The sequence below is a fragment of the Glycine soja genome, chromosome 1 (genome assembly GCF_004193775.1).
Source record: "Glycine soja cultivar W05 chromosome 1, ASM419377v2, whole genome shotgun sequence".
NCBI lineage: Eukaryota > Viridiplantae > Streptophyta > Magnoliopsida > Fabales > Fabaceae > Glycine > Glycine soja.
Window position 1 is genome coordinate 54,575,830 of NC_041002.1, and position 16,953 is coordinate 54,592,782.

Below are 16,953 nucleotides of genomic sequence, written 5' to 3' on the forward strand. Positions count from 1 at the left end.
TAAACTGGAAGGTTAATTTGAAAATAATTTGGATATTTTTTTAAGAGAGTGGAAAGGAATGAATAGATGCTACAGAAACAAAATTTTCTATCGGTAATCAGCAAAAAACACAAGTCTTCAAATTTAATAATTACGCAATTGAACGTTATATTTATAATGTGGCTTTCAAAATCATGGCAGGTTTGCCACACATACATTTGTGTTTCCATTATGTTTTACTGATTCATTGCACATTGATAAAACTTAGCAAGATTTTTTCCGTTGAGGGTTAAGATTTATTTTAGATTGAGATTACTACTACTTCATGTTGTATAGGGATTTTTTGTTTTTTTGGTTTGTGTGACTGTGAGTGTGTTGATTTTTATTAGGGCTGTTAGGGGGAACAAGTTGAGTGATGAAATAATTCATCTATTATCTCTTAAATTTTCTTCTATATTATTTTTCTTTCTGCATGTGTGTGGCCTTAGATTGAGTTCTTTCCCTATTTTTATCCTTTTAATTTCATTACATTTCTCACTTTATTTGTTTGAATTTATCTCTTAGTTTTATGTATCCCTTGATGATACATGCACGCTAACATTGCACGAGATCGAAATCTCTATTTGATGTCTTATTTGAATTTTTCCTGATTTTACCTTTTTCATTCGTTTATCTCATTTTCTTTATAACTTTTCATATTTCTCTCTCTCATTTTCTGCCCTTTTTAATTTTCAGTGTCTTTTTTCCCCTCAATATGCATTCACTTATTTATTAAATAATGTTATAATTTAAAAAATGAAATTCCCATAATATGAATATATTTCTAGCAGATTCGCTTATAATATTTTAAAAAAATATTGAAATATAGGTAAAAGAGAAACATTGAATGAAATGAAATAAAATACATTTGATTCAAATAATGACAATTAGTATTTACTTTAATTTTATTTCATGACCATTTTCATAAAATTCAATATTAAAAAAACTTTCGTTTTTTAGAGTCACTTTATTTTTTTTTCTCTAGTAACAGGTTAATGATTTATAATTATTTTGTTTCTTCTATATATACGCTCCACGTACGTAGTTACATAGTATTATGTTGCATGCTCTTCTTGACTCAGCCAAATGTAAAGCGCGTTTGGCTGAAAAAAGTTAAGGGCTTGAAGTCTCTGCTTTTGAACGAAGACACATATTTGGAAAAAGATTGTGGTCAAGCTTTGATTAAAATAGTCAATTCGAAGATCAAAAAGTGAAAGACCAATTCCACAATCTTTCGCCGGCTCTATTCTAAGCTCTGCCTCCTCTACTCCGTATTTTCGTTTTTACGTTGCTTGTGTTTGTTGCTTTGTTTCTGGCTCCGGTAACAGGGTTTCAAGCGTTCTTCATCACAATAGCAACAACGTTGACGCATTATTATTGGAATGAAAAAACAAATTAGAAAATTAGGCCCCGAAAGCAACCCCAACCCGAGTGTGCGCAAGAGAGAAAAAGTAGGACCCTCTATATTACGCAATGACAATGAGAAAATAATTCATGGAGGGATAGTGGCACTTCCATCATCTAGATAAACCTAATGGCGTATTGAAAGCGAATACATACATCACTTGGACCTTAACCCTCCTTATAGTAACTCAAGTCATGAGCAAGAAGTAGAATACTAAACCATCTCTAATTTTGGTCTTCAGTCTGCATGTACCTAACACAATGTTGAAAAAAGGCAACAAAACCTGGCAGGTTTAGAGCTTGCTTACGTTACGTGATATAATCTAAGTATTTGTTAAAGTATAAATATGTAACAAAATCCATTTGACTCCATAGTTACGCTATGTTGCATTGACCCTGTTTATATCATGTTTTACTGTTTGACCTAACAGCGTAATCCTTCATTGTTCTGTTTTTACTCTATATAAGGTATAATCATTCATTATGTTTTCAATTATTATTACTTGTATTAATTTGAATTCTTTAAGAATTTAAAAGATCTCCCTCGTGAAATACGAGTATTTTGTGGGTGAAAACGAGAGATAGAAGTCATAGAAAGAATAGTAAATGATGAGGACAGGGGATGGAATAGAAACCACCTCTTTCGGAGGACTAGACCTAAACTACTTATGTTCGACCATATGCGTTTTGTTGAACACAGAAATCTGCTCTTTAGACCAAACTCGCAGCACTTTCTTGTTAGCTTCATCAAAATTCTAGCTTGACTATGAAGCGGACAAACCCAAAAGACAATTTCAATAAGCTAAGTTGTGATTCAAGCCATGCTTGTGAACGGATAATTGAGGAATTAAGCCGAGGAGGCATTATTTGTCACGCATTGCGTAGTTATTTCTCAAATATCAAGTCTTTGTCGTATTACACAAGCTAAAACCACTCCCCTCCACCAAATTCGGTCAACCAACATAAGTCTAGTTCTTCAAGCCAACTAAACTCGAACAAACCGTATCCGATTCATAGTTTACTCCCTATTCCCGTTTTCTCTGCAATTTCGATCAGTCACACAACAACAAAAATATAAAATATAATTTAAATAGAAACAGAAACAGCAGTTTACCCACCATCATCACAATTGAAAAGAGTCCCATCAAAAAAAGGCAGAATCTTCTTATCTTTATCAGCCTAGCTAATTAACTTGGATCACACCAAAGACAAACTCCATACGCATACATATATATGATTCTAAACTCACAGTTATGATAATACCGCTTATCACATATTCTGTTTCATGACGTCTCTTTTTAATAATTGAGCTCTTCGTTCATTCCCTGGCAACATAACTACCATATTAACGAACGAATAGTTATGTTTCCGTTTTTCAGTTACTTTAACTTGTTCTTCTTCTGCATGACCCTCTTCCTTTGCCGCCCTTGCTTTCCCGCCAGGATCGTACCCGAGTCCGTAACCGTGGTAACCACCGAAACCGAAAAAACCGTAACGCATAACGCCATGTGGCACGACTTCTCCAAGTTCCTACACGCCGGGCGAGGCAGCCACGTCAGCGGCATGTCGGAACTGAAAAAGTACTTCCACCGCTTCGGCTACCTCTCCCTCCCCGAAACGACGCCGAATTTCACAGACACCTTCGATTCTCAATTCGAGTCCGCGCTCGTCCGTTACCAGAAGCGCCTCGGCTTGCCGGTCACCGGAAAACTCGACTCCGGCACGATTTCCGCGATCGTGGCGCCGAGGTGCGGCGTCTCCGACGCCGCACCTCACGGATTTCGCGCCACGCGTCGCTACGCTTACTTCAACGGGAAGCCGCGATGGACGCGCGGAACTCCGATGACTCTCACGTATGCTTTTTCTCCGTACAACATGATCGACCGCGTGAGCGTGCCGGAAATCCGAGCGGTGTTCGAGCGTGCGTTCGCGCGGTGGGCGTCGGTGATTCCGGTGAGTTTCCAGGAGACGCCGGAGTACGATAGGGCTGACATCACGATCGGGTTTTACCTCGGGGATCACGGCGACGGAGAGCCGTTCGATGGAGTTTTAGGCGTTTTGGGGCACGCGTTCTCCCCTCAGAACGGGAGATTCCATTTGGATGCGGCGGAAACGTGGTCCGTTGATTTCGAGCGCGAAGCGTCGAGGGTGGCCGTTGATTTGGAATCGGTTGCCACGCACGAGATAGGTCACGTGCTTGGGTTGGGTCACTCTTCGGTGAAGGAAGCGGTCATGTACCCGAGCCTCAGCCCCAGGAGAAAGAAGGTTGACTTGAAGATTGATGACGTGGCAGGAGTCCAAGCTCTTTATGGCTCCAACCCAAACTTTACTTTTAGTTCTTTGTTGCAGTCTCAGAATTCATTAAACGCTGCTGTTGGGTTGGAAACCGGTTTCTATAAATGGACCCTCTCTTTGCCTCTTCTTGCCTTGTTCGCATTATTTTTATCTGCTTGATTTTTTTTTTTAATACATGTATTTTCATTCTTTGATCATATATTGTTATATGAAAAAGAAAAAGAAAAGATAGAAATTAAAGTTCAATCACATGGGCGAAGCCCTCGTGATTCATCGTATATGGTTTCTTAGATTTTTTTTTTTGGGCACAATAGACGATAGATATTTGTTTAATCTGCCGAATATATTTTTTTCCCATAGAAATGAGGTACATCATACTACTTTTAAGTAGGGAAAGGTGAATGAGCTTTTGATTGGATTTGAGGCCAACATTGAAGGACAAGACCCATGGAAAAGGGAAGATTGAAAAGGTTGGGAGAATAAAAAAGAACCCAATGGGAAATCCATGAAAAATTACGAAGTTGTTCTAAGAGGATATAATAACATTCCGTAAGTGATTGGCTAACCCCCGACTAGTGGGATGAACTAAGGAATCTCTTTGTATTGGAGATATATATATACACATAACTATCACATGGACGTAATACGTATCAATGTTAACTAACATACCCGTCCAAGGCTCGTTTCTCCCTACTTGTGGCCGAATGAAATTGATCCGTTCGCTATCCAATTACATCTTCCCATCTTCCACAAGATGCATACATGTTAGACATCATCACATAAACATAATCTTCATCCCTATCCATTTCAATCACCTTGGCAGCTGCAATCTCTGCTACTTGTAAATCTGCCTGTGTTCCACAAGCACCAAGCAAAGCCCTCCAAACCACCCCACATGACTCAAAACCAAGTTCAAGTATCAACCTTTCTGCTCTCCACAGCTCTCCTTTCTGCCCCATGAGCCGTATCATTGAACAACAATGCTCAATGGATGGTGCAATCTTATATTCATCAATCATAGATTCAAAGTAACGAATAGCAACCTCAAATGGTATTTCACTATGGGAACATACTGATATAAGGTTAAGGTTAAGAAACGTGATACAATCGGGCTTTACATCTCTTTCCATTTTCAGTAACTTGAAGAGGTGGATAACACCTGCAGAATCACCATTGCGAGCATAACCAGACATAATTGCATTCCAGCTCACCAAATTCTTGTTAGGCAGTGCATGGAGGAAGATTGATTCAGCATTCTTAACCTGCCCACATTTTGAGTACATGTCAATTAGGGCACTCCCAACAACTACAGAAGCATCTAAACCGCACTTTATTGTGCAGCAATGAATCAACATCCCCCACGTTAAGGCAGACAAACAAGCAATTCCATTTAAAATGATTGAAAATGTGAACTCATCCATCTCTACTTTTCTCAAGTGCATTTTACGGAACATATCCAAAGCTTCCCTAGCTCGATTCGTATCCAGAAATCCCGTAATTACAGAATTCCAAGAAGACGAATTTGGACTTGGCAGGCTTGACAAAACCTGAACAGCAACTTCCACATTCCCAAACTGAGCAATTCCATTTATCAACCCATTATACGACACAGTATCAGTGTTGGGCATAAGGTGCAAAAACTTGTAAGCAAGTTCAATGTGTCCATTGTTTGCACTTGCTGCTATGACTGAATTCCAAGAAATAACATCCTTCTCAATGGTCTGAGAGAATACCTGAACAGCACGTTCAACAAACCCGCATTTCCCATACATGTCAATCAAGCAATTTGCAACCACAGTGCCATCATCCATGCCAAGTTTAACTATTTTGCAATGAATTGAGCTTCCAAGTTGAAGAGACTCAGTTGGGAACAGGCAGACAAAGCAGATGTGAACGAGACTGCGTCGGCACAAACGTAGGACTTGTCTAGGCGCGTGAAGAACGACAAAGCGTTTCGAAACTGGCTGGCGTGGACATACCCAGATATCAAAGTGTTCTAAGTAACGACGTTCGGTTCAGGAATTTCAACAAACAGTTTGTGTGCGTCACTAAAAGAGTGCATTCTTACGTAAAATTTGGTGAGGGAAGTTGAGACATGGATATGTGAAAAATAGCCAGAACGTATAACATAACTGTGGAGTTTATGTCCGAATGAGGCACAGTTCAGGTTACTGACTAGTCCAAGTAGGTTGACAAGAGCAAAGGAATTTGGTTTAATTCCACGAGAGGCTTCAAATAACGCAAACTCAGCTTTGGTTCCACCTTGGGCAGAAACATCCACCAAATTGAATTTACTGTCTCCGATATTATGAGTATGATTCAAGCTAGTACTATAAGCTAAGGGATGGAAATGCAAGGGGGATATGAGGTTTGTGGAATTTTCGTGCTTCGTTGTAGAGAAAGAGAAACCTTCGCATGGCTTTTCCGGTGCCAGTTACTTATAATTCATTTCCCTCTCTTGAATTCCCAAATCACAAAATGTGTCTATAAGAGTACAAGTATAACATTTTCTATTATATCAGAACATAACAAGATTAAAGAACATGCTTGGAAAAGAAAACAAAACAAAATAATAAAAATAAGAATAATTGTATACAGTGTCGGTAGAATGTTAATTATTTTTATTTGATGTTTAAACAATGCAACTGAGGAGGTTAATTATTTTGGAATTGCTATTAAAAATTATTGTAATGTCCTACAGTTATTCGATGTTTAAATAATGTGAAACTGTAACTTTTTCCAGTTATCTATCATTATTGTAACAGTAGTATTGTTAGAGTTATAAATACCTGAAAAATCATGTTCAGATATTCTCTTAACACTACGTTATATATGGTAGAAAGTTTTGACCGACCATTCTAATATATTTTCGCTCGGTTTTTGGTTACCAAATAATAGTTAGCGTCTGTCATTGATTTATTTTCAGGACTAAGCTCTCTTATTAGTTTGTTTATTTTTCAGATAAATTACTTATTTGTTTGTATAGTTTCATGATTCCTATTTTTTAGTATTTATAGTTTAAAAATAATTTTTTTAATCCTTATAATTTATATTTTAATTTTTTATAATTTCTATAATTTAAAAGTGATTTTTTTTAGTTCTTATAATTTATATTTTAATTTTTTTTAGTCCCTATAGTTTGAATATCTTTTTAGTCTCTATAATTTATATTTTAATTACCTTTTAGTCTTTATTACAAAAATATATATAAAAATAATTAGTTACAAATTAATTGTAAATTATCAACTATTTTTCTTATTACAAATTATCTTACGATAAATTAATTACGAATTACTTATTAATTTTTTTTAATTAATTGTAATTGATAATATTATTCATTAAAAAGAATTAAAAGGAAATTAAAATATAAAATATGGAACTAAAAAATAACTAGGAACTAAAACAGAATTAAAATACAAATTATAAAAACTAAAAAAATTATTTTTAAATTATAGAAACTAAAAGAAAAATAAAATATAAATTATAATTTTAAATTATAAAAACTAAAAGAGAATTAAAATATAAATAATAAAAATTAAAAAAATATCTTAAAGTATAAGAACTAATGTATAAATGATAAAATAACATCGAATGAATAAACCTTTTCAGATTTATAACTTCGATTCTGGATATGGCCACGTAGAATGGGTGAATTTGTTGCAGGGGCCCCACCAAGGCACAAGACATGAATGTCTGCACGCACGGAATACATTATTCAAGCTCACTTCCACACCGTTCATTGCATGCACATTTTCATAAAGCATTCGTACTATTACTAAATGAACTTTTACAAATACTTATCAAATTTTACTATTTCATCTGTTAAGTGGAAAGCAGGAGGGGTAATCCTATTCTATTATTAAGGAAAAATCTAGATTTAGAAAAAAGAATCATCAACGCTAACCAATCAATCACCACTATTTATATATTGGAAAACAGAAAACTGAACCATAATAAAAACAGGCCAGACCATAGAGAGACAGGGTTGGTATGGACAAAAAAATCGTGAAGATTGGCTTGGTTTCAACATGGAATGAATCAAAGGTTTTCCATAAGAGGCAAATTCAGAAGAAACATAGCAGCTTACACACGCATTACCATTTCCTGAAAGTGAAACAAACAAATGCAATCTAGTTTCGAAACACAATTGGAGGGGATTTAAGACAATGGGTATGCTGTTAAGAAAACGGAAAAGAGAATGAAGAGAGGATAGGAAGCAATATATAAGTATCCTCTCTTGTTAACAGAAAATAAAGAGGCATTCTGATCAATTATTTTTTTGGAAGAAAAAGTGAAGATGAGTAGGGGAGCTATGGAAGATGTAGCAATAATCGGAGGGTTGATAGGAGTCCAATTTATCTACGCAGGGAATGCTGTGTTGATGAGTTATTCTATGTCATTGGGATTCAGCTCTCTTACCATTATCATTTTAACTTCTTTGGCAACATTCCTTATTCTATTCCTCATTGCCTTTTTTGTTGAAAGGTCCTTTGTCTCTACTTCTCCTAAATGAAATGTAGAAATGCCTTTGTTTTTTTTTTTTTTTTTACTTTCTATATTAAGTTGGGATGAGACTTATTTGAAGATTAATTTCATTATGTTTTGTATCTGTCGCAGGAGTAGGTGGCCCAAGCATTGCAGTTTCAGGTTTATTGCACAGCTATTTTTTCTTTCTTTTGGAGGGTAAGGAAATCTAATTTAATTTCTTTTCAAACATCCATATTTTATGTTCTATCTCAAGCATCAAATTCTTTTCTCAATTCGCTTCGTCTCTTATTCGGAAGTGGAAACTGTTTTGAATTGCTAGAATATTCATACCATTACATCATTAAATGACATTTCGGTAATGCTTCAAAGTTTATCTTTTGTTGTATTGCTTGTCCTCTCGTTAGTGATTCGGCAGTCCATGATAATGATAATGTTGATTTAGTTCAATTGCATGGAGTGTTTGAACCAAATGAAATCATACGGTTGAGATTGAAATAATGTATCCTTAATCGTTATTTATGGAGAAAAAAGACAACTAGTAAAATCACATAACAATCCCATAACTTTAAGGTTTATCCAATTTTTTTTTATAATATTAATAATCCTCTGCGTTAGTGGACTTTTTTTCACCCTGCAATCTTTTTTGCCACTAACACCTCCAATTATCCATAGACGGGTTCTAGCGTGCAAGAGTGACGCAGGTCTTGTATGGTGACAGAAAAAGGAGAACCATCCGATATATTTTTAAATTATTGGACGGCTTAGATTAATAATATCCCTCCGGTAAATAATATCCTTAAATTATTTGCGGAAAAATAGCAGTTTTAAAAAAAAATTAAGAAAGAAGTAAAAGACCAAGTTCGGAAGAGAGAAAATTATTTCCCTGTCATTTGTTATTCATCTTTTAAAATAACCAATTACAGTGCCAATTTTTTAACCGGAGGGATATTGTTAATGTAAGCCACCGAATAATTTACTGATATATCTTATATCGGACGGTTCTCGCTTCTTTGGCACAGTGCCAATGTACGTAATAGTTTTTTACTTTCCTTTTTGTGTTTCGGTTCTTCATATTTCTAAAACATGATACAACGTTGTTGTTTTTCTTTCTCATTGCCGTTGTTATGCAGACTAGTCTTCCAGTATTTATTCCTCAAAGGAATCAATCTAACTTCGCCAGCAATGGGAACTGCCATGCCAAACATTGCCCCAGGTCTTATCTTCATCATCGCATGGATTTCCGGGTAATCTTATTTTATTTGGGTTTTGGTAGTTTTATTATTGCTCTAAATTGATGGGTAAATCAGGAAATAAAAAGGGTTTATTTCAGAAGATGGTGTACTTTTACTATTGCTATTTTAGCCCAAAATAATTACGTGTTTGTATTGGAAAAATATCTGGACATATGCACCGCTATTTTGTCAGAACAATCAAATGTAACAATTCATACCCAAAAAGTCTGTTGGAAGTGATATTAGACTCGATTTTTTTTTAAGTCTCGAATTCAAATAATATTGTGAATGAAAAAAGAGAAGAATCCCACTAATATGATGAGACGGAGTTACCAACAAAAATTACTCATCAACATAAATAATAAATATGTTTACTGCTTCAACAATGCACCTTTCTACTATTTATCGGAAATTCTTGTATTGGGCAGGTTAGAGAAAGTCAACTTAAGCAATAAATATAGTCAAGTAAAAATCTTGGGAACATTGCTTTGTGTGTTGGGAGCTCTCACAATGAGCATAATGCAAAGCATTTCTGCTCCTGCAACAGTGAAAAATGACACAGTCGAATTAACACCGCCACCATCTGCTTTTACCTTTGACATACAGAAGATAATCGGTTGCCTCTATCTCGTGGTTGCAGTCTTCATTTTGTCAAGCAACGTTGTCCTGCAGGTAACTTTTTGATCAAATAAGAAAGAGGATACAATTCTACTTAAATTTCATAACTCAACAAAAAATTGGTGTTCCTGCAGGCTTTTGCTCTAGGAGATTTTCCTGCACCCATGTCCTTGGGTGCAATAACGTCCTTGATTGGGGCGTTCATGACTGCAATTTTTCAGTTTCTTGAAGACCACGAAGTGAAAACCAGTTGGCTGCTTGTGAGGTCTGGAGACTTAATTGGCTTTTTTATTCTGGTAATTCCCACTCTGTCTCGTCATTTTATTTGCAAGGTTCCAATGGAAAGGTGTCCTAAGAACAAAACTTGGATGCAATTTTATAAGTGTTTTTATTGTTGTTTTCCCATCATAATTAAAGTAACATTTCAGTGATTAATATTGTCAATTAATGGAAATCTTTATCATGTGAATTATCGAGAAAAAACTTTTCTAATTAACGAACTACACCAAAAACACATATGAAATAATATCTAAGTTTTTTTTTTAATTATTGACATATAAGTTTTGTTCCACATTTAATACATAACACTAACTTGAACATGATTATATCTAAAGAAAGATACATGCATCAAACCAAAATAATTTCTTTTATGCTTAGTTCAATCTTAGTCTTGCAAGATATTATTAAATAATCTTAGATGGTATGATTCATACTAATTTTCACATGGCATGAAATTAGGTGATACTAATTTTTTCATAAATTAAAAAACTTCAATAAGTATAATATAAAATTTAGTTAGGATGATAAATAAACGGTGTCGGAGTGATCCTAAGTAACCTAACAATTAATTTCCCTACTCTTGCATGTTCAAACAGTGGTAACATGGGCGATTTCTACCAACCATGTGTGCAACTTTTTAATTTTTATATTATCACTGTGATGGGTGTTAAAGGCATAATAAAAACTCTAAATGCACAGGCAGGAGCTGTGAGTGGAATATGCCTGAGCTTCAATGGGTGGGCACTGAAGAAGAAAGGGCCAGTGTTTGTCTCCATGTTTAGCCCAATTGGTACAGTTTGCTCTGTTATTTTCTCGGTAGTTACCCTAGAAGACACTATTAATATTGGAAGGTACATTGTTAAGATTCCTAGCTAGTAGCTACTTGGTTACTTTTGCAAATCATATTCCCCACTTAGTATCTTATTCCTCACTACAACACTGTATATTGCAGTCTTGAAGGCATGTTTCTCATGTTCACTGGGCTCTACTTAGTTCTTTGGGCCAAAGGGAAAGAAGGACACCCAGATGGAGATGGCTTAGAGAGTGAGTGTGATGCAGAGACGCCTCTTTTATCTTAAACGTGTTTTTCAAATGTCAACGTGTAAAATGTACTTATGTCATCCCGCTAGAAGCAGAGGAAAAAAACGAGGTTTGGTTAGTCGGATATGAGATAAGAATAAATTGCTTAAATATGGTTATTTAAGTCCTCGTTATAACAACTAATTAATGCATTTAAATAAGCTTAATGTCAACGGCAATCAGCATGTATTAAACTATTTATTTATTAATAAACAAAACAATCTGTAATATGTGCTCTCAACAATGTGCTTTAGAATGTAATGGAGTGAGTAAAATAAAAGCACCCGCATTTTCAACTTTTTTTTTTCTTTTTCTTTTGCAGAATCTTGAAACAGCTGCTCCCTTGACGTATTGGTGACAGAGAATTCCCAAGAGCACATTGTAAAAAGATAGAGGTCTCTTGGGTTCGAAGTAATGACTCGTGACACCGTAGTTGTTTTTTTTTTTTCTTCTTCTTCTTTATAAAATTCCTAGGTCATATAGGTGCGACATTTTAAGATGCAAGTGAAGCAAAATTTAACCCCTGGCTAGGTACAAGCAAAATATCGTGACACTGCTCTGCTGTTGTTGGATGTAATTGGATAATATACCGAAAAAAACATGTTATTGTGACAAGATAGGTGGGTCGTTTGGTTTTGGTCTCATATTTGGTTTGAAAGATGTCACTGCATGCATCACAGTGTGTTCTATATATGCTGTGTTGATGTTGCTTATGGTGACTTTCTGGTGAGAGTGAGATAAACTTGGGGGAATATAAACCGGTTGGTGCGGCCATATGTGTACGTGTAGTTGTGGACAACATGTGACTAACATTTTTTGTATCAATACAAAAAGTTAATTACGTTTCTACTTTCTAGTTCTCAAATTCTAATCCATGTAAAATTTGAAGAGTCGAAGTGGAATTGACATGTATTGAATGTAAAAGTTTTATATTATTAATCAATAAAAGATTATATTTTATATGAGTTTTATCATGATTATTATAAGAATTAATAAATGTATTAGTATATATGATAATTTATAATTACAGCATAATGTAAAGAATCTTTACATTGTCTATCGGTATATATGGTTTTCATAATTTTAATTTTAATTACTAGCATTTTTTTTCATAATTTTAATTTTAATTACTTAAATTTGAGTTCTTAACCTTATCTTTTCTTATATTATTTTTTCTTATAAAAGGAAAGGCAATACGTTAGTCAGACCCCACTTCTTCAATTGATAAATATTCATTGTTATTTATAAATACCCATGAATATCTACTCAAATACTAAAAAAATACTAATAAAGAGTTAATTGAAACAAATTTTTATTTAAATAATCTACTCATATTATAATTAAAATTCTTAATTTGAAAATTTAGAGTTTTATTTTCTTCACTCTCTTAGACATTTTTAATATTCTCTTTCACCTCTCCTTTGAAAATGCATTTCTCACATTACCTCCGCAAATTACCAAAACCTTCATCTTTAAAAAATAACAAACTACCGTTCTTTTATTTTATCTCTAAATTAAATTTCAATATCCTTTTAAAAAATATCAATGATTAACAATAACTTTATATAATAATTTATATTATTTTTTATAATTCTAAAATATAATTTATATATTCATAATATAAATTTATTACAAATTTGATTTATATAAAGTAAATATTTATTATTTGTAAACTAAAATACTAGTTGATACAATTTAAGTAATTTAACATGTTAAAAATTTATAATGTGATTACCCCTAACCATTTGTGGTGTTCATCAATTGATTCAATCTAACACAGATTAACCACGATAATTTCATCGAACAATCCATGTCTAAACAAAACGGAAAAAACAAATCAATTATTTTTCATTGGATTGCATTTTGAACCCAATGTTGAAAATTGATCCAATATAAATCTAAATTGAACCAAACTTTGTTGCATATTGAAAATCATTCAATAATTAATTATACGATCATGTGTTCAAGAACTCGCATGAACTAGAAATTTGTTATCTATTGATTACTGAACTGAACTTTGTTCTAAATTCAAGATCGTTCAATAATTATAGTTACATGGTAATGTGATAAGAAATTCGTATAAACTAGGAATTTATTATCTGTTGTGCATTTGTTACTTGAGTGATTGTAAGATTATCTTTGACTAATAAGTTGAATGTACACTTTAAACTATGTTATAGCTTATGAGTTATATATGATATGTAATGCTTGATGTTGATTCAATTTGTGTATTTCATCGTATACATTTTAATAATTGTAGACTTTTTTTCAAAAATTGTAAATCAATCAATTTAAATCTAAATAAACTGGATTGAATCATATTGAATTTAATTTTCCCATCTCAATTCCCTACACACATTTTTCCTGACTACTCTCCTACACCCCACTCCATCATCTCAAAACATCAACCTTTCATTTTTTATTTATTTTTAGCCACCTTACTCCCCCAATCTTAAAACTATAGTCTCCCTTGTTTTTCGATCACCTTTCTTAATTCGACCCACTCCCCATCTCAAAATCCTATCCCTTCCTTGTCCAGTTATCTTCCTCTGCCTTATTCTCCTATCTCAAAATATCTCAACTCCTCATTTTCTTTTTCCGGCCACCTTCCTCCACCCCATTCCCCAATCTCAAAAAACTCAATCCCCCATTTTTTTGGGCCAACCTCCTCTGTCCCACATCCCTATCTCAAAACTCAACTCTCATTTATAAGGTTTTTAAGATTTCTATTTTTAATTTAATTAAAACAATATGATCTAATGTAACAAAATCGAGAAATTTAATTGGTTAAAATAATTTTACATTCGCAATACATATCCGTTAATTATATATTGATAGTTGTTCAATTTTAACGTAAAAAATTGGAGTGATACATAATTGTAAGTTAATCCTTCGTGTGCCCATGTGTGTGTAAATGAATCAGTATATAACTAATACATATTTTCTTATAATAGTATACCTAACTTAAATGTATCAATTTTATACAACAACATCGGTACTGATTTGTAGGTGGTCTTAATTTTATTTATTTATTTTCAGACAGCCTTTTATACTGTGAATTTTGAATATGAGTTTGCCAGTGAGCAGTGGAGACAGAAGAGGGCACAAAACCAAGCTCTGCGTACCGCAGAATCAGTAACCGACTTCATCGATGCCATGTCAATTTCATGGACCAATCCATCATACCCAGATTCCCATCCAACTAAGTGGGAGAGGCCTTTAGAAACCAGCGGACATAATCGCTTCCAGCCCTTTCATATTCTATTATGTTAGCAAAAAAACAAACAGAACTACATAAAGCTTAATTACCACTGCAAGAATTAATGGTTAATCTTTTCTCCATAATTTTAACCAAACCTAATATATATACAAGGGTGAATTAAATAAATGGATTTATCTTTTACATGTTTCTTGCTACATTTATATTTATTTTATCATTGTCTTCAAAGTTCATCTTAGAATTTTTTTTCAAAGTCTAAAATTGCAAATTGACTTCTCATTCCACACCATCCCCTAAAAAAAAACTGCAAATTGGACATGGCTGTTATCACTTTGGAATATTCTTGTGGTAATAAATTGTAGAACTTCCTCATGGGGCTGCGACTGACTTTCTAGCACAAATTGCCATTACTAAAAACAGCAACAACCAAGTCAATATTGCGATAAAAAAAAATGGAACTTTTATATCTTTAATTTATACAATTTCACAAACCTCAGCTATATATTTTTGTGATCTCATATATATCCTAATCAGATCGAAAAAGTCTTGTGATGTAGTAATTTCTTGCCCTTGGCTTAGGGGAATATGGTTAAGCGCCAATCCAGAAAATGCATTATATATGCAACATCAATTTCTAGTTGACCCGCCAACTATCCATCGCTTTCTATTTGTTTATATAATACTGTGAATATTCTTATCTCAGTACGATCTGCAAAGACAAATGGAGCGCTGACATTTCAGAGCACAACAAAAAATGAAAATTTATACTCACCCGAGTTTTTATTCTTCTTCTTCATTTGGTGTTTATATGTTCGGCATATTATTCTTCTAAATAATTTAACTTTATAGAAAAATCTTTCTTCTTTATTGGAAAAAGAAAAGAAAATTCTTCCTTCAAAAGTGTTTTTTTTTTTATAAATCAAGTAAATATCCATTTAAATTCTTAAAATACGTAAGCATTATCATGTTCAAATGGTCATCACATCAATGTTATTTTTAACATCGAGTTGGTTTTAAGATCGAAGACGAAATTGACACCATTTTATTGAATTATAAATTATAAATGGGAAATGACTTGATGAGATGAGATTAATATTTTTAACATATATTTACTTAACGTAGTATTTTATATTGTGAAACCATTAATTAACTAATTATGATATATTTTTAAAAATATTAATTCATATAAATAACAGGACTTGCAAATTAATTAATTATTTTTTTTCTGCCTTTAACCAAGGTATCCCCAGTCCCCACATGTCCTCTCCCCAGAATCTCACTCACTTAACCTCCACATATATCCAACTCAGGCTTATGTTATATAATTTAAATTAATTAGTGTAATGTAAAAGTATTTTCTTTAAAAATTGTTCATTTTTTAGTTTAGCAATTGCTTTTCATGGTATGGGATACAATGAGTCATTACATACTAAAGAGATATAAGATGAATTGGAGGGTTAGAAAAGAAGAAGAAAAATATTTTAAGTTTGATTTTATCTGTTAACAAAAATAATATTTTAATAACTATCATTTGTGGATAAAATTTTATCTGAGTAATGCAAGTTTGTATATAGATAATTCCAGCAGACATGAGTAGCAATAGTAAATGGCATTAAGTTACTTGTCTTGTGGTGTAGCCATGCATGTAGGGCATTCTATAATCTTGTGAGATATATAAAGTTTAGTCGATCGTGGTCCCTCATGATCATTCATCTATCACTCGGTTTCGCATGCAAAATGCAATGCCTCGACCATCCCTCATGCCCATTATATATATTGTACTTCACAATTGGAAGCCTAGCTAAGACAAGCATCTTATATATACCAAGATTAATTTATGGCAAGGCCTGTTTGGATCGACCAGCTAGCATTTGTTGGGTGTTCTCGAAATGAATTTCAAGAAAAACATCGGCTCTAGCCACTTCTTCCCATTATTATCGCTATTCTGTGTTCGCTTGATGAGCATTATTGTACATTAAAAATCATATTGCAGTTTAATTAACAAACAATCCTCGTTAAACAAAAGCAATACATTAAAAATAAATTATAAGCATATAAGTAAATTATTTTTAAAAAGTGTATTGTTAAAAGTAAATTAGTGAATAGAAAAGTAAGAACAATGTTAAAATCAATAAAAAAAAATCATTGTTCATAATATATTAAATAAATATGAGAGTAAATCATATGTAATTATCTTATTAGTATCAAAATGTAAAAATAAAAAAAAACCTCTTATTCATATAAAATAACAAATACATTACTTAATTATTTACACCCCTAAAAATAATTTAATTATCTTATTTTAAAATATTCAATAAA

General features: G+C 33.2%; 2 protein-coding genes and 1 pseudogene across 2 annotated transcripts; 2 read left to right on the top strand and 1 right to left on the bottom strand.

Annotated features, from left to right (window-relative positions):
• Window positions 1-2,306: 2,306 nt before the first annotated feature.
• Window positions 2,307-3,995, top strand: LOC114423709 (metalloendoproteinase 4-MMP-like). Its single transcript, XM_028390569.1, has one exon. It carries the CDS (start codon window positions 2,785-2,787, stop codon window positions 3,874-3,876), a length of 1,092 nt encoding a protein of 363 aa, XP_028246370.1. The 5' UTR covers window positions 2,307-2,784; the 3' UTR covers window positions 3,877-3,995.
• Window positions 3,996-4,203: 208 nt separating this feature from the next.
• On the bottom strand, window positions 4,204-6,518 carry LOC114397252 (annotated as a pseudogene).
• Window positions 6,519-9,306: 2,788 nt separating this feature from the next.
• On the top strand, window positions 9,307-12,368 carry LOC114405844 (WAT1-related protein At5g47470-like). Its single transcript, XM_028368358.1, has 6 exons — window positions 9,307-9,449; window positions 9,866-10,109; window positions 10,190-10,351; window positions 11,034-11,185; window positions 11,287-11,378; window positions 11,737-12,368. Exons 1-6 carry the CDS (start codon window positions 9,388-9,390, stop codon window positions 11,742-11,744), a joined length of 720 nt encoding a protein of 239 aa, XP_028224159.1. The 5' UTR covers window positions 9,307-9,387; the 3' UTR covers window positions 11,745-12,368.
• Window positions 12,369-16,953: the final 4,585 nt, after the last annotated feature.